The 21,586-nt window shown below is 32.5% G+C and overlaps 6 protein-coding genes across 8 annotated transcripts; 3 read left to right on the forward strand and 3 right to left on the reverse strand.

The window, feature by feature from the left end:
• The first annotated feature begins 6,682 nt into the window (after positions 1–6,682).
• On the forward strand, positions 6,683–7,745 carry LOC143202796 (uncharacterized protein C1orf50 homolog). Its single transcript, XM_076414598.1, has 6 exons — positions 6,683–6,840; positions 6,896–7,006; positions 7,058–7,167; positions 7,222–7,278; positions 7,330–7,491; positions 7,546–7,745. The coding sequence occupies exons 1-6, from the start codon at positions 6,795–6,797 to the stop codon at positions 7,693–7,695; spliced, it is 636 nt and encodes a 211-aa protein (XP_076270713.1). The 5' UTR covers positions 6,683–6,794; the 3' UTR covers positions 7,696–7,745.
• LOC143202793 (mitochondrial ribosome-associated GTPase 2) lies at positions 7,706–9,138 on the reverse strand. The gene is made up of 4 exons (XM_076414596.1): positions 8,886–9,138; positions 8,361–8,846; positions 8,171–8,309; positions 7,706–8,120 (listed from the first exon to the last, which is right to left on the reverse strand). The coding sequence occupies exons 1-4, from the start codon at positions 8,994–8,996 to the stop codon at positions 7,747–7,749; spliced, it is 1,110 nt and encodes a 369-aa protein (XP_076270711.1). The 5' UTR covers positions 8,997–9,138; the 3' UTR covers positions 7,706–7,746.
• On the forward strand, positions 9,069–13,057 carry LOC143202792 (dnaJ homolog subfamily C member 11). 2 transcript variants are annotated; one of them, XM_076414594.1, is made up of 13 exons: positions 9,069–9,257; positions 9,333–9,455; positions 9,584–9,713; positions 9,764–10,013; positions 10,066–10,385; positions 10,512–10,607; positions 10,662–10,773; positions 10,832–10,948; positions 11,002–11,208; positions 12,258–12,376; positions 12,434–12,534; positions 12,588–12,717; positions 12,807–13,057. In XM_076414594.1, the coding sequence occupies exons 2-13, from the start codon at positions 9,384–9,386 to the stop codon at positions 12,827–12,829; spliced, it is 1,677 nt and encodes a 558-aa protein (XP_076270709.1). In that variant the 5' UTR covers positions 9,069–9,257; positions 9,333–9,383; the 3' UTR covers positions 12,830–13,057. The 2 variants fall into 2 exon arrangements, with proteins under 2 accessions (XP_076270709.1, XP_076270710.1); XM_076414595.1 differs by having other exon boundaries at positions 10,069–10,385.
• A 498-nt stretch (positions 13,058–13,555) lies between these two features.
• Positions 13,556–17,712, reverse strand: AlaRS (alanine--tRNA ligase, cytoplasmic). 2 transcript variants are annotated; one of them, XM_076414591.1, is made up of 15 exons: positions 17,580–17,712; positions 17,104–17,360; positions 16,824–17,047; positions 16,612–16,767; positions 16,413–16,558; positions 16,164–16,361; positions 15,879–16,100; positions 15,647–15,821; positions 15,416–15,591; positions 14,982–15,350; positions 14,730–14,923; positions 14,578–14,673; positions 14,397–14,520; positions 14,021–14,339; positions 13,556–13,967 (listed from the first exon to the last, which is right to left on the reverse strand). In XM_076414591.1, the coding sequence occupies exons 2-15, from the start codon at positions 17,339–17,341 to the stop codon at positions 13,704–13,706; spliced, it is 2,901 nt and encodes a 966-aa protein (XP_076270706.1). In that variant the 5' UTR covers positions 17,342–17,360; positions 17,580–17,712; the 3' UTR covers positions 13,556–13,703. The 2 variants fall into 2 exon arrangements, with proteins under 2 accessions (XP_076270706.1, XP_076270707.1); XM_076414592.1 differs by lacking the exon at positions 17,580–17,712 and adding an exon at positions 17,413–17,523.
• Positions 17,713–17,859: 147 nt separating this feature from the next.
• BCAS2 (BCAS2 pre-mRNA processing factor) lies at positions 17,860–18,910 on the forward strand. Its single transcript, XM_076414597.1, has 2 exons — positions 17,860–18,039; positions 18,097–18,910. The coding sequence occupies exons 1-2, from the start codon at positions 17,965–17,967 to the stop codon at positions 18,685–18,687; spliced, it is 666 nt and encodes a 221-aa protein (XP_076270712.1). The 5' UTR covers positions 17,860–17,964; the 3' UTR covers positions 18,688–18,910.
• On the reverse strand, positions 18,767–21,288 carry OstDelta (Oligosaccharide transferase Delta subunit). Its single transcript, XM_076414593.1, has 6 exons — positions 21,120–21,288; positions 20,736–21,058; positions 20,274–20,682; positions 19,952–20,219; positions 19,662–19,893; positions 18,767–19,577 (listed from the first exon to the last, which is right to left on the reverse strand). Exons 1-6 carry the CDS (start codon positions 21,139–21,141, stop codon positions 18,990–18,992), a joined length of 1,842 nt encoding a protein of 613 aa, XP_076270708.1. The 5' UTR covers positions 21,142–21,288; the 3' UTR covers positions 18,767–18,989.
• Between the last annotated feature and the right edge of the window lie 298 nt (positions 21,289–21,586).

Consider the following 21,586-nt stretch of genomic DNA (forward strand, 5'->3'; position numbering starts at 1 on the left):
TTGTTTTTGGTACCCAATTTGCATAGAGCTTCCTCATACCCAAATATTCGTGAATGGTAGGATGTACACATTCAGTTGGTATCTTTAGATTGTCTGCTTTTTCATTCAATTTCAATTTACGGTCATTCAAAATCATTTTGTGGATTTTTTAAATGTTTTCGTCGGTAACAACCCCTTTTGGGCGTCCACTACATTCACCGTCTTCGGTGTTCATTTCATCTTGATGGTTGATTTTCCTGGGGCAGTGTCCGGAAACTCGGCAAAACGACCATGTCTACGTAGTCCACCCATTAGAGACCTATGTGGAAATTGTTTACGCGACATCGAACAATCTGACGCCTGCAGTTTAACCCGAACGAAAGCAGAAAAGCAGGCTATTTTGTTCCACTTCAAGAAGAAGTTCCGTGCATATTGCCTACAAATAGAAAAAGTTTTTATCCTCTGGCTCCAGAAGGTACCATACCTCGGTCTTCAATTCGACCGTAAGTTTCAATGATCAGCTCAAATCTAACACGCTATTTGCAAAGGCAATGGCGTGTACAGCCTACTATTCTCACTCCTTTGCAGAAAAAGCAAACTCCCCAGAAAGCGATTCTGTATAAAATGCTAGTCCGTCCAGTCTGCGTCTACGGAACACAGGTATGGTACAAGTACGTCTCTGAGAGACAACTTGCACTACTCCAAGTGTGCCAGTGCAAAAAAGTCCGCGCGATACTCAATGTCCCACGGTTTATCAAGAATGTGAACACTCACCTAGAATAAGGCATCCTGTTCTTGAAAAGCTTCACGAATATGCTAGAATGAATATGAATAGGTTCTCTCTTGGCGCCTCAGAACACGAAAACAATCTGATCAAATCCCTACCCTCCCACAAACCCCAGTGGTTATACCTACTACGATAATCCCAGTCGTCTCTGTCGGCCGCAAAATATGTCTATCCCGAACCCGAAGCGACATCAGCAGAAGACCATTTGGTTCTAGCTGGTCAAACTCGGAAACAAAAAACACAACAATCGATAAAAGCTGACCATCTAAAAAACAACTTAAAACCAAACGAAATATACTGAGTATAATTTGACGGACATTGAATGTGAAAACTCGACGACTCTATTAGTCACGCCGAAATAAGCAGCCAAAGAAACCATAATGCCATGACAATATCAGGACGATTACTGCAAGAACTACCAAGAAAAGGACTGCTACTTCTCACTGCTGCCGGTAATATCTAAGGTATTTAAAAAACTCATAGAGAGAAAAAACCTAAAACCTACACACTAGTTTGGGTTTATTTATGAAACATTGAACAATTTTTTTTATATTAATTACATCTTACGTTTGATTTATAGCAGTATAATATTTATTAGTATTTATTTAAATACATAATTTACAAATTAATTTATTACTACTGTTCTGTTGAACTATTTAAGCTAAAGTTAAGAATACTCTTATACACTAAACAAGTTTTCAATTATGGGGATGTTCTGCAAAGAGTTTTATTATCACTACATAGTATAAAACAAAGTCGCCTTTTCTGTCCCTATATCCCTATGTGCGCTTAAATCTTTAAAACTACGCAACGGATTTTGATGCGGTTTTTTTTCAATAGATAGAGTGATTCAAGAGGAAGGTTTATATGTATAATACATGCATAATATATTAAGGCAACATTGCTAATTTTAGAGGTTTCTAACGTGATGTCGTAAATTAACCTATTTTTTTAGGCTTATTTAGCAATTAGCAAAAACGCTGCCTAACCCTACGAGTTAGATCAAATTAATGTACTACAGTATTGTACACCATAAAAAGGTCTACAAAAAAGTCTGCGATGGTATATGTTTATCTTTTAGGGATAACCGACATTAACCATTTTTATTGTTTACTTTTTACGTGAGAAAATGGCTTATTTACGAAGTTATTTTAAGCAATACGGCATTAATCCTTATCGAATTAAGTACCTTAAATACAGTGTGCAATTAATATAGATCAATATGGTTCCTTACAGCATGTAAATTAAACAAATATTTTCGGAGATATTACAAATTTAAAATTTGCGTTTAAAAATGTGTAATGTAATAAAAATTGTATGAATTTAGATATTCCAAAGATAGCAGGAAATCTTCTTAGTAAGTATAGGGGAAGAGGAATTGTTTTACTCCAAATTTAATGCGTGCAGGCCAAGGGCAGTAATGAATGAACCAAAAATACTGGATCGATTTTAATCCTGTTTTCATTGAGTGACATAGGCATATATATTTTATGCCCGTGCAAAGTCGGAGCGGGCCGCTATGTTTTTATATACAACGTTCATATTTTTTCTGTAGTGTATTTAATTTAGTATCAGCATTGCACCCGTGCGAAGCCGGGGCGGGTCGCTAGTTTAATTAATATATTGTTACTAGTCGTTTCCATCTAACCTACAATTTGTCTTTATGCTAACTTAAATCTAGGTATATAGCTAGGAGGACCCATCGGCCCTAACTCAGTCTCTGGTTAAATAATGTTTATACACGTCACTGCTGAATTTTTTAATATATGCACCACACTACACAACACTACACAAGATCTAATGGTTTGATTCTTTTGAGTCTGTGTCCTATTCTGGTGGTATCCAAAAGTTGCAATATTTCAATATTACTATGAGAAGGGAGTCTTTCCTCATGCCCCCTCGCAATTCTCTTGATTTCTTCACTTACTGTGAGTATCTGAATGTCTCCATCCATATAGTATTTGGGGGCACTCACAATACCTTTTATTAATGTTACTCTTTGCAGAACATACCCATAATTGAACTCCGTATGTCCATATAGGTTTCAATATTTGCTACAGCTATAATCGCAGTACCATCATCAAATGTACCTATCGTAATATTTTCCATTTGTGATATATCACAAGTGTAAAGTAGATAAAGCATTGGTCCCAGTACGCTTCCTTGTGTTACACCTGATTTAGCTTCTTTTATTGTAGAGTAAGCTTCTTCTTGCTTGACTCTAAACATTCTAGTTGTAATGTAAGATATTAATGGTTCGGTGTGTTGTTTTGGTAACACTTTCTGTAGTTTATGAACAAGGCTTTCATGCCAAACCTTAACGAAGGCTTGTGCTACATCTAAGAATATAGCTGAGCATACTTTTTGACTTTTTGACTGTGTCGTAGGCTTTTTCAATAACATCTGTTATTCTGTGGACCTGGTCAATTGTTGAGTGTTTGTTAATAAACCCAAACTGGTGTGTTGGTATTAAGTTTTTTTCTCCCTATGATCGGTTTTATTCTTTTCAACAAGACCTCAAAGAGTAACATAAATAAAATACAAATTTTTCAGAACAAAGTCTTGAGAAGTATTGTGATACCCACAATCAGTCAAGAAATCAAGAGAATAGCAAGGGTGAATGAGGGCAGACTCCATTCTCATGAGAATATTGAAGTATTGCAACTTTTGGATATCACCAAAGCAGGACACAGACTCAACCTGATCTTTTGTAGTGTTGTGTAGTGAGGTGTGTAGGAATGTTCGTCTAGTCGGTCAGTCAGTCGAAATATGTGGCTGCCGCTGCGATTATTTGTCAGAACACTCACCACTATTTTTGGAAAGAATTTGCACGAGAACTGAAAACACTGGTTGAAGAAATACTGTTTCTTTCAATGTTAAATGATACATGTGGTCGACGGGAGAATGGGCAGGATATTAGGTTAGGTAGAGAAAGTACGGTAGCGCTGTGGAAGTGGTACTATTACAAGGGGATGGAGAAAAGAAAAGAGAGCGAGACGTCGTCGTGATGGTCTTTTAGAGCCTGGAACTGCATGGTACCAATCCACCGGCGTTGCCAACCTTTGTACTTGGTGGTGAATTCGTGGTGGCCTAAAGGGTCGTGGCGGTCGCCACAGGTGCATATTTTAAAAATTTCAGCAGTGACATGTATAAACATTATTTCACCAGAGACTGAGATAGTGCCGATGGGTCATCCTAGTTATATACCTAGATTTAAGTTTGTATAAAGACAAATTGTAGGTTAGTCGAAAACGACTAGTAAAACTAAACAAGTTCGTGTGGGTTGGTTCGCTTCAATCTCCTGATTTCCTGCTTTTGGTTCAATGGCTGTATTGCTTCCACGTTGCTGTCATTTAGCAACCTTATTTCATGTTTTAAAATATTCAACAATCGACCAGGGGAATTTTTTTTCAATATAATTGAAAAAGCCTATGAAGTTAAAAGATACGTAAAATGGCATGACGGTTTTATTCGTAAGCTACAGAAAATATAACTGAAAAAACATACCGAATTATTAATATCTTATATTACAGCCCCGAATGTTTAAAATCAAACAAGAGGAAGCCTACTCTACAATAAAAAAAAAGTGCTAGACTAGGTGTACCACAAGGAAGAATATTGAACCCAATTTTGACCTACTTTACACATAATTTGATATACCATAAATGGAAAATATCACGATGGCAACATTTGCTGACGACATTGCGATTTGATGCAAAATGATGAAAGATATTTTGATTAGAATAATTAATGTCAATAAGCGATTTTTCAAAATGAAAAATGATCAGAATACACGCAGGTAAACATTACAAGTATATACCAAGGCTCCAATTTACAAACTAACACTGTTTCCCATTAACTTTCAATCAAAAAATTTCAATTTTCGTCATCAATGTGAATCATCGTCTTCCAGTGTTAACACAACACTTTGAACTTTATATAATTCGGATTACAGGATCTGTGTTGTATGCTCTAATTTAGTGTAAATAATGAGTTTTATATAATAAAAAGTCATTTTAAATACTTGTTCATATTATTCAAAAAACACTAAAGAGTAAATGACTTTGATAATCAACACTAACCTTTTGGAGAATTTTGTAGGCATTTGACAACAGGGTAGACCATTACCAACATAAATAGGATTCAGTCTCTTTTTAACTAGGACAAAAAATAAAGAATAAGTCCTAAGTTTAAAACCTGTTGTGTCCTCCGAGTTTAAAACGAACTTTATGGGCTGACTTTATTTTGCTACACTATTTTTTAAATTCGTTTAACGATGAAAACCCCTATATCTTCATCTAAACCTAAACTGTCACCTGTCAAACTGTCATTTTCATTTACCAACACCTTATAGCATAAAAGACGGCAAATTCATATCTGGCGTAAATTTGCTATATGAATCCTCATATTAAAACAAAATTAAAATATTGCAACCTCATGTAATAGTAATACAAATATTTTAGCACTAGCGAAAAAACCATTAGCAATCAAATAAGGAAATTGAAAATAAATACATTAAAAATGTATAGCTTAGTTATGTGTATATTCCTTTTATAAAAAAAGTGTAAATAGGTATTTCTCCATATAAAAATAATGATAACCTTATTATGAATGTGATATTATATAGTACATTATAAATTATAACTCAATTAATCAACTACCAATCAACTACACGTAATCTGCATTGGAAACAAGAGCTCGTATTACGTCCTGTGAGGACTTGCTCGAAAGCTGTCGACCGAAAACTGGAATATTATTTAGGGCCAATAAAAATGCATTGTTCTAAATTTAATCTTTTGATAAGACCGGCCCTGTAATTGGCTATGATGAGACCGAACGATCGCAACCGCTCGAGAACCTGCTCACACCTGTGCCTAGCCTCCAGCAAATTTACGCCCCGGTATTTTAACATTCAGATCCGCACCAGCCTACCCTAAGAACTAATAAACAATCATATTAAATTTAGTGTAAATATATTATTTTGGAAAAAATTTTGACGTATTGTCCCTATCAATAACAACAGATGGCACTGTCAATATTTATAAAACGTCACCCTAGTTTATAATCAAACAACACACGATGATTAAATTGTGCCACATATCTAACTGTTCTCTCACTTTACTAATATATATTTTAGTTTCCATCTATTTAATATAACTTTAAGAACTAGTTTAATTATTGAGTTTCGTTGAAGATGTTTTTGTAAATGTAGACTCCGACCCTGGCCATTATATTTTACGGCTTTAAAGTGTCGGTATTTCTGCAGGTATATGCAAAGGAGACTGGGCATATTAAATTTACGATCTTCCATGTCACAACAGTAACTTTTAGCCGATATTTTCTGACATATATTATATTAAACTTCCCATATGATAAATGGGTTATTTAAACGTTCTTTTTTTATTTCCACATATAACACATACCGAAAAACTCAATAAAACCAATAATTCATTTCAAACTTAGAATTGAATAGATATTTGTGTGAAAATTAATAAATATAACATCAAATTAAAATGTACTTTGCTAGATTGATTGATAAGAAAGCAACATTTATATAGAACCTTATTTATATAAATAAAGACTGGGGCTTATATTTATGCGGCATTCTATCCTGCAATTAAAAGTGGGCGATAGTCGTGATAAAAACAATGTAACATTAATTAAAATGGCGTGCTAGAAGGTTGTAAACTATTTTTCTGCCTCTAAATCGATAAAAAGTCTAGTTCAAGCGACTTTAGTCCACCGAAAACACTTATCAAGATTGATGTTTTAACCATATATCTTTGTTGTATATCAAAAACATATATTTTTGGATTTAATAACTATCCACCTGAGACGGAGCCAAAACTTTAAGCTCTATTCACATCTAACCCTCGCTTCAGAAATATTTTATACCTCTAGAATGTACCTAATAATTTTGACATTGTTTTGTAGGTTATGATGTCATAACAAAATTTGTTCGAAATATTATAGTTTTATCTGTTTGTTACATTTATTTATTTTAATTTTTCACTGTTTTGAAGCAAAAATGAAGCGAAGTTTCGATAAAATTGAAACAATTAATGAGGTTCAAGGTACTAATCGTTACTATTCTAACGTGACATTCTATATCTAATGTTGATTTTTCAGATTGTAATTTAAAAAGACCTAGAGAGGAAGAAAATGAGATTACTGCTGTTGAACTTATGGATTGTAGTGATAAATCAAATACATCAGCCCAAATTAGTCAATATGGAGCTAGTAACTCTTATAAAAGTTCAATTATATTGTTTATATTGTATTTAATTTTAGCATTAGTTGAAAGGGAATCAAATCCTGCAGGTTATAGCCTCCTAAATGCTGGTCATGTAGGAAAAAAAGATTATACGGTTTTGACAGAACTTCAAACTTGCATTGAAAATGTAAGTATGTTTATATTTATTTTAATCTGAATAAATCAAAATTATGTATTTAAGGCAGCTGATTTTACCGAAGCCAATGTTAAGAACCAGATAGATATGATCGGTCAGCAAGTAAGGCAATTGTTGAATTTTTTATTAACTGTAACACAATGTTAATTTTAGATGAAGTATTTACAAAACAGCTTGCAAAGTGTTATAGGTAAATTCAAACAAAACAATGAGTTACATAAAGCAGCTTGCAACTTTGTTAAGAAACCTGGAAATACTTATCACTTGTATGAAAGATCAACTGGACAAAGATACTTTAGTATGCTATCACCTTTAGTAAGTAAAATAAAATTAGAGTAGTGTACTATTTGTTAAATTATCGATATTTAGGATTGGAATGATAATCCTCCACATACATTTTTGGGTAGCTGGTATTTAGAAGCAGATCAAAGTTGGACACCTGCTGACCAAATGCATTTAAGATATCCTGGAATAAATTATTTAAAAGAGATGTACACAGGAAGATTTTCTATACAATAATATGTAAATAGTAAATCAAAATAAACTTTATTTTTATTAACAAATACAAATCTATTCTTCTTCCTCTTCTGTATTATTATTATCATATATAATTTTCATTTCTCTTAGTAATGCAGCTATGTTTTCTCCTGTTTTTGCACTAACTGGTACTACTGGTAGCTGTAGTATTTTTTGCATTTCAGCTGCATTTTGTCGAGCCTTAGGAATATCAATTTTATTAGCAACTACCAATTGAGATTTATTTTTAAAATTTTCATAGAACTTGTCAAGTTCATACTGAAGTATTTCTAAATGGTCATAAAACTCATCTAAGGATGCATCTATGACATAAACTAATGCCATACACCTCTCTGTATGTTTTAAAAACTGTATTCCTAACCCTTTATTCTTATGGGAATCTGGTATTAAGCCAGGTAGATCTGCAACTATATTATAATATTAAATTTAGTTTAGATCCTTGATGTTTACTAAATACCAGCAATTTGTTCATAATCCTCATATTGAATTATGCCTAAATGGGGTTTCAAAGTAGTAAATGGATACGGTGCTACTTTAGGCCTAGCTCTTGATATTGCTCTTAACAATGTACTCTTACCAGCATTAGGAAATCCTATCTAAAAAACAAAGTCATAATATCCATTTTTTTGTAATAGATAAAATCTTACTAGGCCAATATGGGCCATGCTCCTTACTTCAATTATGTACTCTAATTCTTCTCCTTTAGCTCCATATTCACAAATTTTAGGAGCTTGTTCAGTGTCAGAAATATAGAAATGGTTACCTTTACCACCAGCACCCCCTTTAGCTGCAATAAACATTAAACCCTGAGTGTGCAAATCACCTTTTACTTTGCCACTTGCATCTTTAATAATAGTTCCAACAGGTACTTCAATGACATAATGGTTTGCATTTTTTCCATGACAATCATTATTTGAACCATTTTCTCCATTATTTGCTTTAACAGAAGTAGGTACATTATTGAGATCATGTACATTTGTGCTGGCTTGAAATATTACATGTCCGCCATGCCCACCGTCACCACCATCTGGTCCAGCGTATTCATTACTCCATAAACGCAAAAATGATATACATCCATCTCCTCCAGCTCCACCGACAACCCGAAGTTGCCGTACATCTACAAAGCTTTGAATCTACAAAAACATTAAGTAGATTTCTTAAATCATACTTACAGAATTACCATCAGCTTTTGGCTTTTTTTGTCGTAAGGGCCGCGCAACCTTCTGGGAAAAAAGACGCACGCCCCCTAAAGAATTTAAAGTTCTTATAACATTTTTAAACATATTTGAAGGTTATGTTTTAATTTTCAATTTAAGTTAATTGGCAAAAATAATTCTTCTTTACAAAATTTATAATTTGTATTTATTTTTTTATATTTATTGATAGATTAAAATAGATGCGTAATTGTGTGGTTTCCTAAAATAAACATAAGAAATAAAAGAAAATTTTAATTGTATATTCAGTTGTGTAACGATCAGGGGAATGTCGCTAATTTTTTAGTTAACCAAATTTTTGTCAAATACGAAACTCTTGATAAATATTAGGTGAGAATTTTTTCCTATTTTGGCCTTGTTCGGTGTGTGTTGCTCCAGAGCGTTTCATCATTTAAATTTATTTAGGTTCTACAAAAATACGGAAATAACTTCTATTACTCTTAAATCCCCATAACTATGGATTTGGATTCGGATGATGAAAATGTGTCGGAAGAAGATTTCTATAGTTTTTTAAATGTTTCTAAAGATGTAAGTACTTTATTTTCGTTCCTATCTAATAAATACCATTCAAACATGAGTATGTAGATGCACATAAAATATAATATTAAATTCTTAACCTCAAACATTGTGCAATATTATTTGTTCATTTATTCCAGGCTAGTAAAGATGAAATTAACAATGCCTATCGAAGGCTTAGTCGTATGTATCACCCTGATAAACATTTGGACCCTACCCTTAAAGCTAAAGCTGAAATACTCTTTAACAAAGTTAAGAGAGCATATGAGGGTAAATTGGCCTAACTTTATGTGTATCTATAAAAATATTCTTGTCTTTAGTTTTATCAGATCCTCACCGGAGGGCAATATATGATTCCCTAGGTACAAAGGGTTTAGAAACCGAAGGGTGGGAAATTGTTCAAAGAACAAAAACACCAGCAGAAATAAGAGCTGAATATGAGCAATTAGCAGAAGAAAGGGCAGAGAGACAGAAAAGGCAAGCTACAAATCCTACAGGAAATGTGACTATAGCTATAAATGCCACAGACCTTTTTAATCCTTATGATGAACTTGATGATGAATATTATAGGTAATTTTTGATTTTTAAATACATATTATTTTTATTAATTTAAATATTGTAGTAGCCTTTTGGGTAAATTACCCGCTATTGAGGTTTCTTCTATGCAATTCTCACAAAGTGTTGACTTTCCCTTAACACAGAAAGATACTTGTACCCTCTCAGGGCAGTTACATACTCAAAATGGTACTGGGGGTGGTGGTGTAAATTTAAGTTGGAAACATTTATATTCACATAAGGGATGGGCTGAAGTTGAAATGACTGCTGGAAGTGGACCAGCTGTATCACTAAAAGCTTTCAGAACATTAACTAAACGATTTTTTTGGAATGGGGGTGCTATATTACAGTTTACTCCTGAAGGTATAAGGCCTGGAGTGATGTCAAGTAGGTATACTTTATGTAAATATATAATTATAGAATAAACAAACTTCTTTGCAAATACATTTTAAGTAAATAAAATATTTTTTTGCATTATTATTCTAAATGATGAAACTTATTTTTTTGTTTCAGCATTGGCCATGCAAATTGATAAACACTCAGTGGGATACATTTCATGGCATGGAGGAATAAGGTCTCTATTTTCAACTCAGATAATTAGAGACACTGGTAAGATAATTCATACAATTTGGTTGAGTAAGATTGGAAACATTTTGGTTGTAGAAACAAACAGATATAATTTTTCAATACAGGTGGGATTACCACATTCGTTTGTACAATTACAGTATACCAGAAAAATATTGTCACAAGATTTAAAATTAAGATTATCTGCAAAGTAAGTATCGCAACTATTTGGTATGCATAAATAAATCATTTTAAAACATTTAATATAGAATAGGGACTTTTGGTGGAGTTCTAGAATATGGACTTGAGAAGAAAGTCTCCAAACATAGCAATTTGGCATTTTATGTAGTATGTGGCATTCCATCTGGGGTGAAGTTAAAGATTAGGTTAATAAAAGTTTAGATTTAAAATGTTATTTTTGATCAATTTCTTTCTGTAGATTAACCAGAGCAAATCAAATATATACATTCCCCATTCATCTTTGTGAAGAAGTCATGCCTTCACCGGTGTTTTATGCTACCATTGTGCCTCTAATCACTTATTTAATAGTTAAGAAGGGATTTGTGGAGCCTTTCATTAAAGAAGAGCAATCCAAAAAGTTGGAGAAGCAGAAACAAAACAACTTTAACAAACTACTGGAAAAAAGGTACCTAGCTAATACTAGTTCGTTACATGAGATCAATAGCCATTTTAAACATCTGAGTTAAATTTATTGTAACATTTTTTGCGACAACTCAATTGAAACATTACCGCAATGTTGCTAGTCTTCCGTGTATATTTTTATTTACATGGCAGGTCAGGTGTTTAATTTGAATAAATTGATATTATAAAATATTAACATAACCAATTAAGTAATTGTGATAATTGGATAATAGACTTAGCCATTTTTTGTTACTCAAAATGTTAAACCAAAAACTGATTTTTAGTGATTTATTTGAGTTTTGGTAAATTTTGTCAATCTTAATATGTTTTAAGTTCTGAAACTTAGACTTTTTAAATATTGTGGTGCTTATATCCACGACATTTCAATTTTTAGGGCTATTGTCCTTATATGTAAAATATATTTATATTCTCCATATTTAAATAAAATTTGTACAATGCGGCAACATAGCGAGTTGAAATATATTTTTCAAATATATTGGCGAATGCACAACGGCTTACTTAAAAAATATGCCTTTCGACTCCATAATTCGACAGTGTGCAGTCAACTGGTTATTTTAATCTCTTATGGAGTATATTTGGGAACATAGCTGTGGTTATTGCTATGAAAATGAACTTTAAATATCGAGATAAAAGGCTTCCCTGTAACATTAACGCCACATGATGCTTTCTTTCTTCTTCGACGCGCCTTTAAAATGCTGTGACATGAACACATTCATTATCGTCTAAAAATATTCATGATGAGTACAGTTTGACCATAGACGAGACATATTTTAAATTAAACTAAATATAAGGAAAGAAATTGGCCCCAGGAAACTAAATAAAAATCAAAATATAAATTTGGAACTTTGAAAATGATTTTAATCAATTCCAATAGAGCATAGAAAACCTTTTAAGAAATGTCTCGTTTTCATTAAAATTTCGGAATAAAAATTTATTGTAAAAAACAACCTTCTGTCAAGAGAAACTCAATCCATGAAATATTTTTTATATATATTTTTAACACAAAATATCTTATAATGGTTTAAATGATAGGAAAGAAGCAATGGCAGCACAAGAACTAATGCAAGCCACGTATAATAGAATTACAGAAGAGGAATCGAAAAAGAAAGGTTTAATAATAATTAAAGCGATATATGGAAAAATTCTTGGAGGTAATGGTCTTTAATTATGGCTGTGATGTTACCATTGAATTAATTTAATTTTTTTAGAAAGTGGAGATGGAGAAATATCCAGTGATATACTAGATGTTACAGTACCAGTTCAGTGTCTTGTTAAAGATAGTAAACTAACTATTCATGAACACTCAAAGGTATTTAATATTTTGAAAAACTTTACACACTCGTAATATATTTGATATTTCAGAGTGAGTTACCAGGATTTTTTGATCCAGCTCTTGGCGAAGAAAAAATGTTACATATTATATACAATTATCATGATCAGCCCCATGAAGTAACTCTTAAGGATAATGAACTTGTTAGGTTACCTAAAACTGGTAAGGTATTATTTTTAGTAGCGATTTATTTAATATTGATCCAATCAAGAGCTTAAAAAACCTGTCATCAATTTTCGTTCTTTTTTTAGCTCACAGGACAAATGTGACATAGCATCGTTGCTTATCTAGTTCTAGTTCAATTAGAATCAATAAATTTAAAGTAAATAAATGGTAGAGAAAATTTCTAATTGATTTCGGACTGCAGAGGGTATATTGGACGGCAGGTTGTCATTATTCTGTTTCTTCCGATATGTTCGAGATTAGTTTATGTCGAGTACCGTTTTTGTTTTTCCAGATATTTATTTGGATTTTATACAACAATAAAATTGTTGACCTGAAACTGGTAGTTGTCTTATTTATAAAAATACAAAGAATGAATCAATGAAAACTTGTAAAATACTTCAAATTGTTCCCAAAATAAAACAAACTTATTGAATACAGCGTTATACGTTATATATGAAATTAACTCACCTTTATTTTTTTAAAAACAGATAAAATATTCACTATAAGGATACTCTATATCATTTTATAATTTATCATATTTGAAAACAAGTCTGAAGAAAATTAAATATTTATTTTTAATCCCACACTTCTCATAGCTGTTGACAGAGAAAATCATTTTGTTTGCATCCTAACAAAACGCTTACTGTTCAGTTTATTTTATTCCCCTTGTTAATTATAGCTGAAACTTCATATTTACCGTGTACAATAAACATTTTTGGTTCGGCGCGTCAACTGACAAATATTTTTGACATTTTTATCAAATTTTGGCTTTTTTCAATTCATCGACTACTTCGCGAGTTTTGCGATCAAGAAAGGGGTAATGAAAAGCAACATAAAATATATATATTTGTTTAATAAGAAAATCAAGTATAGGTTTAAATATACCAAATATAAAAAGCTATAACGTAACTATTGCTGGTGTTTCTTGAAGTTATTAATGCTTAAAAACAAAGTTAAATTAAATGCATTCTAGCGGCTTCCGGTTAAACTAACTTGGTTTCCGCAAATTTCTTTGCCAAATCTAAAATGGTATTCACATCGATCGAGTTCGCTCCACTGGCCTGAGCAGAATCAGGCTTGCCGCCGCCCTTTCCTCCCAATTTTTGAGCGACCGCTTGAACCCATTCGTTTGCTTTCAGTCCCTTTTCTATGGATTCCTTCGGTACTGACGATAAGCAAAATATTTTGTTGGAATCTGGGTCGACTGTTACGAAAAGAGCTGCTGTTGAGGGACTCAGGCTGCGAACCTTTAAAAAATAATAATTAAAGACTGCATCATGTGTAATTAAACCGATCTTACTTGTTTCAAGGCACTATCCAATGCTTTTGTATTATTAAAAGCTTTCAGTTCTTTCACCAAAATGGGTAAGTTGGGATTTGCTTTCACGAATTCTTTGATTTCGTCAACTACCTTGTTGGCGATAGCGGCCTTTGCAGCGCGATCCTTGTCGTCCAAGTTCTTTTTAAGAGTTTTCAGACAATTTCTGATATCCTCTTTTTTCCAGTAAGGAATGACAGCCTGCGAGACCTCGTCATTTAATTCTACGATTTTTTTAACGTTTTCTTTAGATTTGGTTCCTTCTTTATCTCCATCTATGGCGGATTTCAGTTCGTTTAATCTACAATCAAATTATTGAAATCTAATCTCGAATATTAAAAAAAAAGATATAATTTACCTATTTTCTAGCAATTCATTTCGTTTTAAAGCTTTAGTTGCTTCAGGTCCAGTAAGAGCAACAATTCTTCTGATTCCTTTAGCAATTGCTTCTTCACTACTAATAACAAAATCTCCAATATGCCCTAAAAAAATAGAATTACAATAATCACTATATCCTAAACAGTGATAGTTATAGTTACCTGCATATTTCACATGAGTTCCTCCACAGAATTCAATTGATGTATTATCACCTGCTGGACTAAAAGGATCCTTTTCAAGATCTTCAACAGGAATACCTTTAAAAAAATCAAACACTATAAAACAAATAAATTTGCTAATATTAGGAGCATACCAACTGACACTATCCTTACTGGATCTGGGTAAGTCTCTTCAAATACGGCACGTAAACCTCTAATTGTTTTTGCAGTCGCGAGGTTTGCTTCTTTAGCGTACACCACATCATTCTTTTCTATTAACTCTTTTGAGCTCAGTTCAGTATTCTTGACTTGTTCTACTGTTAATGCTCCTTTGTTAGTAAAATCAAATCTATATAGGCGATAAACAAGTTAGTACTATGATTTGTTCTAATAGCAGATTTTCTTACCGTAATCTATCTGGAGCAACTAATGATCCTCTTTGATCAGCTTCAGTGCCCAGGACTTTCCTTAATGCATAATTTAGGACGTGAGTACCAGTATGATTTCCCATTACCAATCTTCTCCTTTCAGTATCAATGTGAAGAGTCACTTTATCACCTTTCTTTAATGTGCCTTCAATATTGCCAATGTGAATAACATAGCCGCCCCTTACTTGAACATTCTTGATTGAAAACTCTACACTATCATCACCATCTTTAACAATGTATCCTGTATCATAGATCTGCCCTCCTTGTTCTGCATAGAAATTGGTTTTATCTAGCAAAACCCCACATTCTTGGCCAGTAGTAACTTCATCAACAAATGTTTTATTATACCTTAATAGATAAAATGAAATTTCCCAATTTGAACATAATTAATTATGATATTAAGTACTTAGTACCTTAAACCGATAACTGTTGCTTCACATGTGTGGAATTGATAATCATCATCAGGTTTTGAGCCAGCTTCATAATTATATTTTGGAGAATCATCTGTAGGTGGTACTCCCAGACTTTGTAATTCTGTTATAGCATGTACATCCAGATTAATAGTATCAGCCACACCAGTACCTTTACCCTGCAATATATATGTAGATATAATATCATATATGCAATATAAGAATATTGAGTACCTGAGAAGCAATTTGAGCTTGCTTTTTAGAGTCTTCATATGCATCCATATTAACTTTTAAACCTTTCTCTTCAGCCATTAAAGAAGTTAAATCAACAGGAAAACCATAAGTGTCATACAATCTCCATGCCACATCTCCAGGAAGTTCTTTAGAGCTCCCAAGTTTAGTTATAGTTCTGTACATATGAATGTGGATTCAGTTGCTAGATTTTTGTAGAAAACTATGAACATACCTATTCAATAGGTTCCTTCCACGACTTAAAGTTTTCAAAAATTGAGCTTCTTCTTCATTAATAGTATCAATAATAGACTGGGGATCTTTCTTAACTTCAGGGAAAGTATCCCCTAAAATCTCCACCACTGTATTAACAAGGGTAGCAAAGAATCCTGATTTAGCATTTAATTTTTCGGTTGCATATCTGACAGCTCTTCTTAAAATACGTCTCAGTACATAGCTAAATGTAGATAAAATATATAATTACTTATCTATAAATATAATGCATTAACATATAACTCACCCTCTTCCTGTATTATCTGGATTGCCTCCATCTGCTAAAGCTATTGTTAAAGTCCTAGCATGATCTGCCAAAACTCTATAAGCCATATCAATACCATCTACATCAGCTTCTCCAACTTTTCCTTGGTATGGTGGTGCTCCAGTACCTTTTTGGATAGCATCAAATAATGGCACAAATAGATCTGTATCATAATTAGATCTAAAAAATGTTTAAAACATATATCCTCAACAAATCCATACAAAATACTACCTTTTATCTTGGATAACAGACACCAATCTTTCTAAACCTAATCCACAATCAATATGTTTCTTAGGTAGTGATTTTAAAGTCCCATCTGTCTCTCTGTTATATTGAATAAATACAAGGTTCCAAATTTCAAGAACATCAGGGTCATCCTAAAAATTAATCAGAATTAATACATTTTCTATTTATTCAGGGAAGCTCAAACCTGGTTTACTAAATGAGGCACATCTCTGCCACCAATTCTATCAAAATGTAACTCTGAACAAGGACCACAAGGGCCAGTCTCCCCCATTTCCCAAAAATTATCCTTCATAGATCCTGGCAAAACATGGGTAGGCGGTACTCCCAAATCTAACCAAATCTATAAATACAATTTATTAAAATACTAAAATAAAACATATATAACAAGAAAAGTACTTGTTTGCATTCATTGTCAGGTTCTAAGCCAGATTTTTCATCTCCTCCAAAGTAGGTGACATAGAGTCTATCACCAGGCAAGTTCAACTTTTTAGTTAAAAATTCCCATGCCCAAGAACATATCTCTTTTTTAAAGTAATCTCCAAAGGACCAGTTTCCCATCATTTCAAAAAATGTATGATGATAAACATCTTTACCAACATCATCTAAATCATTATGTTTTCCTAAAATTTACTTGTATTAAATGATATACTTCTTGAGTAGTTGGCTAAATAAATACCTCCAGCTCTAATACATTTTTGAGTGTTAACAGCTCTAACCAATTTAAATAAATCACTGTTTGGATCAACAGTTCCCAAAAAAATTGGTTTAAATTGATTCATACCAGCATTAGCAAACAGCAGTGTGGGATCATCTAAAGGAATAGTTGAAGATGAGTGGACATAATCATGTCCTCTATCTTTAAAAAAATCAATGTATGCATTGCGAACTTCTTTTGCAGTCATAGTTGTTGACATCTTGGAGCTGTTATGTACCCTGAAATAAAAGAAGGGCAAATAAATAAACTAGTAAACGTTAAATTTCCAACTTTTAAATTAATACACGGAGCTGTCCATATGGTATGATGCAACAACATATGAAAAGTTATAATTAATGAACTTTCCTCTGCACTAGTGCCGGCAAGGTTCACATAATTATCTATCACCTATTTTTATATTTTAAGGGGAAAAGTTTATCAAATAATGAAAACAATACCTTATTGCTTGAAACCATAAATAGCGTAAGAAACTGATTAATTCTAAACACGGTGAAGGTGCTCCAGTTCTTACTTTCGAGGTTAAGGGACGAAGAATTGTCAGGTATGATCAACATATTAGATCAATTGCAATAACATATATAAAGTAAATCATATATATAATTTAGTTTTCAGATATTTTTATCTTAAGTATATAAATTTACTGTCACATATTATGTGATAATGTTTTTATATTATAAAATTATTTTCTTATAAGTATTTATAATATGACACCTAGGGTCTATGCTTATAGTAAACATAACCTTAGCATGTTGTTTGAGGACCGAGTTTATAGGTTATTTATTCTATGATTGAATTGTTTAATATTTTTTCGTTTCTTAAATAATGGCAGGCGAAGTTGTAGTAGATGCTTTGCCTTATATTGATCAAGGATACGATGAACCCGGTGTACGCGAAGCTGTAGGTTTATATTTTTTATTATTGACATTTTGTCGAATTATAATTGTGTCTTTACAGGCTTTTGCACTGGTAGAGGAGGAATGTAGACGTTATAGACCAACAAAAAATTATTTAGAGCACATACCACCATTAAATATATCAGCTTTTGAAACTCAAATTATGCACAATGAGTTTGAGAGGCTACAAAACCGTTTACCAATGGAAACGATATCAATGAAGCGTTATGAGTTACCCCCTCCTCCAAGTGGGAAGTTAAATGAACTGGGTTCTTGGGCCAAATGTGTTGATAACTCTCAAGCTCAGCTGGAACATCAAGCTGTTAGAATTTTAAATTTACAACTCATGATGGAATATTGTTGTCCCGCTTGGCAAAGATATCTTCAAACTCTTCAAGACTTAGAGAAAATTGCCTCAAAGAAACTGGCAGGACTTAGACAAGCATTGCAAGAAGTTAACTGGCAGAGAAAATCATTACAGACTAAAGGTGGGGAACAGTTGAAGAACTTGGAAGCAAAATGGGTAGCTTTAGTGTCACATAATTATGAAATTGAACAAGCATGCTGTATGGCAGAAGAATATATTGCAAGAGTAAAACAAAATCCTCAACTGATTAATACCCAAATACCTGTAAATACTAATGGTTCATAGATATATAACATATTTTCTTGATAAGTTTAATTTTTACCTTAAGATTATATTTTCTAATATTGCAATGAAATAAAAGTCATTTGTTTAAATGTGTTTATTAATGTATTAAGAATTAAACAAATTGTTATGGTTATTTGTGTATGAGCCAGATTTAATGGTGTGACTGATTTATACAAATAACAATATAACACAAATATATTATCAATAAAAACACATCACATGATTTCATATTTATTCTTAGAACAAATACATTTTATTGAAACAATTTACTTTTAGTAAAAAAAGAACTTTGTGAAACTTAATTATTTATCAGACTTTTCTGGTTTCTTAGTTCTTGCCATATGACTCAGAAGTTTGTGTCCTGCAAAGAATGTGAAACCCCCTACTGGAATGAGATATGCACAAGTAGAGAACATGTTCAAATTCAACCAGAATAAAACAAAAAGACCTAAAATTGCACCAAAGCCAATATGGAATGGAATGGCTAATGGTGTAAAGTTTTTGAAATTGACCCCAATTTTTGCCCACAAAATTAATAAAACCAAGAAGGGGGCTAGAGTCAAAACTGTAAAGAACAACGAAACTACTTTAGCAGGTCTCTTATCCGGTTGTCTAAACATGTGTTTAATTTCTGGCTTGGGTCCCCTAACTATTTTTGGAGCAGCCTTAGAGGCTTTACCACTTATTTTCACCTCAATTTCTCCCAAGTTCCAACGGAATGGATTTGTTATTATAGAGTCACCAATGATAAGTTCAATAGTAAAAGTATCGGATATAGGCAATTCCTGACCTAAATCTGCTTCTACTTTATATTGGTTATTGCTTTCATATCCAGCTATAAAAATAATCTCCTTTTTACCTGCAGACAAGCGAAGGAATGCTTGATGAACCTAAAACAATTAAGATGGCTATATTTCTAAACCACATCCAAAATAACTTGTTATTTTTATACATATATTACTATTTAATAATACCTGTCTCGATAAGGTGAATTTAACTAATAAATTTTGACCGGAATCCCCTTGAAGATTTTTGCTAATTTTGTTGGGAAAAACAACTTTTTCTAATTTTGGAACTGAACTACCATCAGCATCTGAAAGCCCCATTTCAAAATTCTTAACCTCAACTGGTCCCAAAACTCGAGCCTGAATAGTTGCTGAATGAGATCCAGCATTGATGAGGATCTTATAAAAGCCAGGATCAAGCCTAAAATAACATTAAGTTTATAGCAAATAAACAAATATAGCAAAACAATTTTACTTACTTTAAAGGCAGAATAAATTCTGATTCTTTTGTGCCTGGTGCTAATGGTTGTTTTGCTAGAACCACTACATCATCAGCTATTCTTGTACCTGAATGAGCAACAACTGGAGTGACAGCAGGTTTTAAAGGTTGCCCAAATATGTTGCTGACTTGTATCTTCAGTTCAGGTTTGTCAAGAGTGACTGATGCTGAGCCAGCAATAGAAATTGAAACTGGAGATACCTTACTTGCAGAAAGAGCTGTTGCAGCTTCTAATAAAGCAGATACTCCTACAAAATACACACTTAATATATGATGAGACAATATAACAAATGTCATTATACCTTTAGGAGTTTGTACAGTTGACCTAGACAATAAATAATTAGCAAATTTGTCAGCCTGGGCTTGAGTTAACTGATTAGATGTAGGAAATTTCAATAAACCAGTAAGAATTTCTGAAGTTGTACTTAAACCTCCTTCCCATTGTAACATTTTTCCATCAATTTCATCAGCCTGTACAACTACATCTTCAATTCTATCTGTTATAAAATTGCCTGCCGATTTTAATAATGCAGTAACATGAAGTGCATATCCAAGGTTTAATACACTATCATCAACTTTAAGTTGTGTTTGAATAAGTCCAGCTACTTTAGTTGGGTTTTGAATTTGTTGCCCTAATGATGTTAAAATTTCTGCTGCATAACGGATGTCGGAAATACTAGAAGTGTCACTCTGTAAAGCTGCTTGACTCCTCTAAATAAAAAATTATGGATGGATTACATAAAATAAACAAACAAACATTATACCTTTAAAATATCATCCACGGGTAATTTAAAATCACATCCCAAAGACTTGGATGCTTTAACCCCATAGAACAATAAATTGAACTCTAATGTGGGTTTAAATGTTTTGCTTAACTTTTCACAAGAGGCAGTTTTTAAATTATTAGGTACCGATTCACTTAAGAGTTTATAACTATTTGCTCCAAAGTAAGTTAAGGATATATCTTCAGAATCTGCATTAAGAGCCTTTGTTGCTATATCAATAAATTTTTTTCTTGAATATGGGCAAATGTAACCTCCTATGCTTCCATGGGAGGTTGTACAGAAAATTGTAAAAAGTAATAAAGCTAAAAGAATAAAATCATATTATATTCAATACTTTATTTATCAATATTTTAACGATGATACCTAAAATGGGTTTGAGGGACATTTCTGTGAGTCCTTTTAGTTAAATTTATTCTAAATATTTCTGTTATTCCACCGGCACATCACCAACCACTTTGACACGTCCTGTTTTGATTGGCGCGCATGCGACGTACTCAAGTGTGTATTCGTTTTACTGTACTACTTGGAAAGTGAGACAACTAAATTGACACAGCAATGGTTTAAAATGAAGAGACACCTGAATAAAATATTAGATTTATAATTGGTGACGTGTAATAATGAAATTTTAATTTTTTACCATTCTTCCATTTTGCGTTTAATATTCTAAATTATTGTATTGTACTGTATTTTTTGTTTTATTTTAAGTCAGTTCTTAAAAATGTATAATATTAATAATGTCTGAATATATGGTTGCCTGAATTACAATTAAATATTAGTTAATTCTCAAAAAAATGCTACACATTTTTAGATTGTTTTAGACTGTTTAAGTC

Source organism: Rhynchophorus ferrugineus, unplaced genomic scaffold, assembly GCF_030347505.1.
Source record: "Rhynchophorus ferrugineus isolate W39M unplaced genomic scaffold, kcgeb_rfMv2 rfM9, whole genome shotgun sequence".
NCBI classification, from domain to species: Eukaryota; Metazoa; Arthropoda; class Insecta; order Coleoptera; family Curculionidae; genus Rhynchophorus; species Rhynchophorus ferrugineus.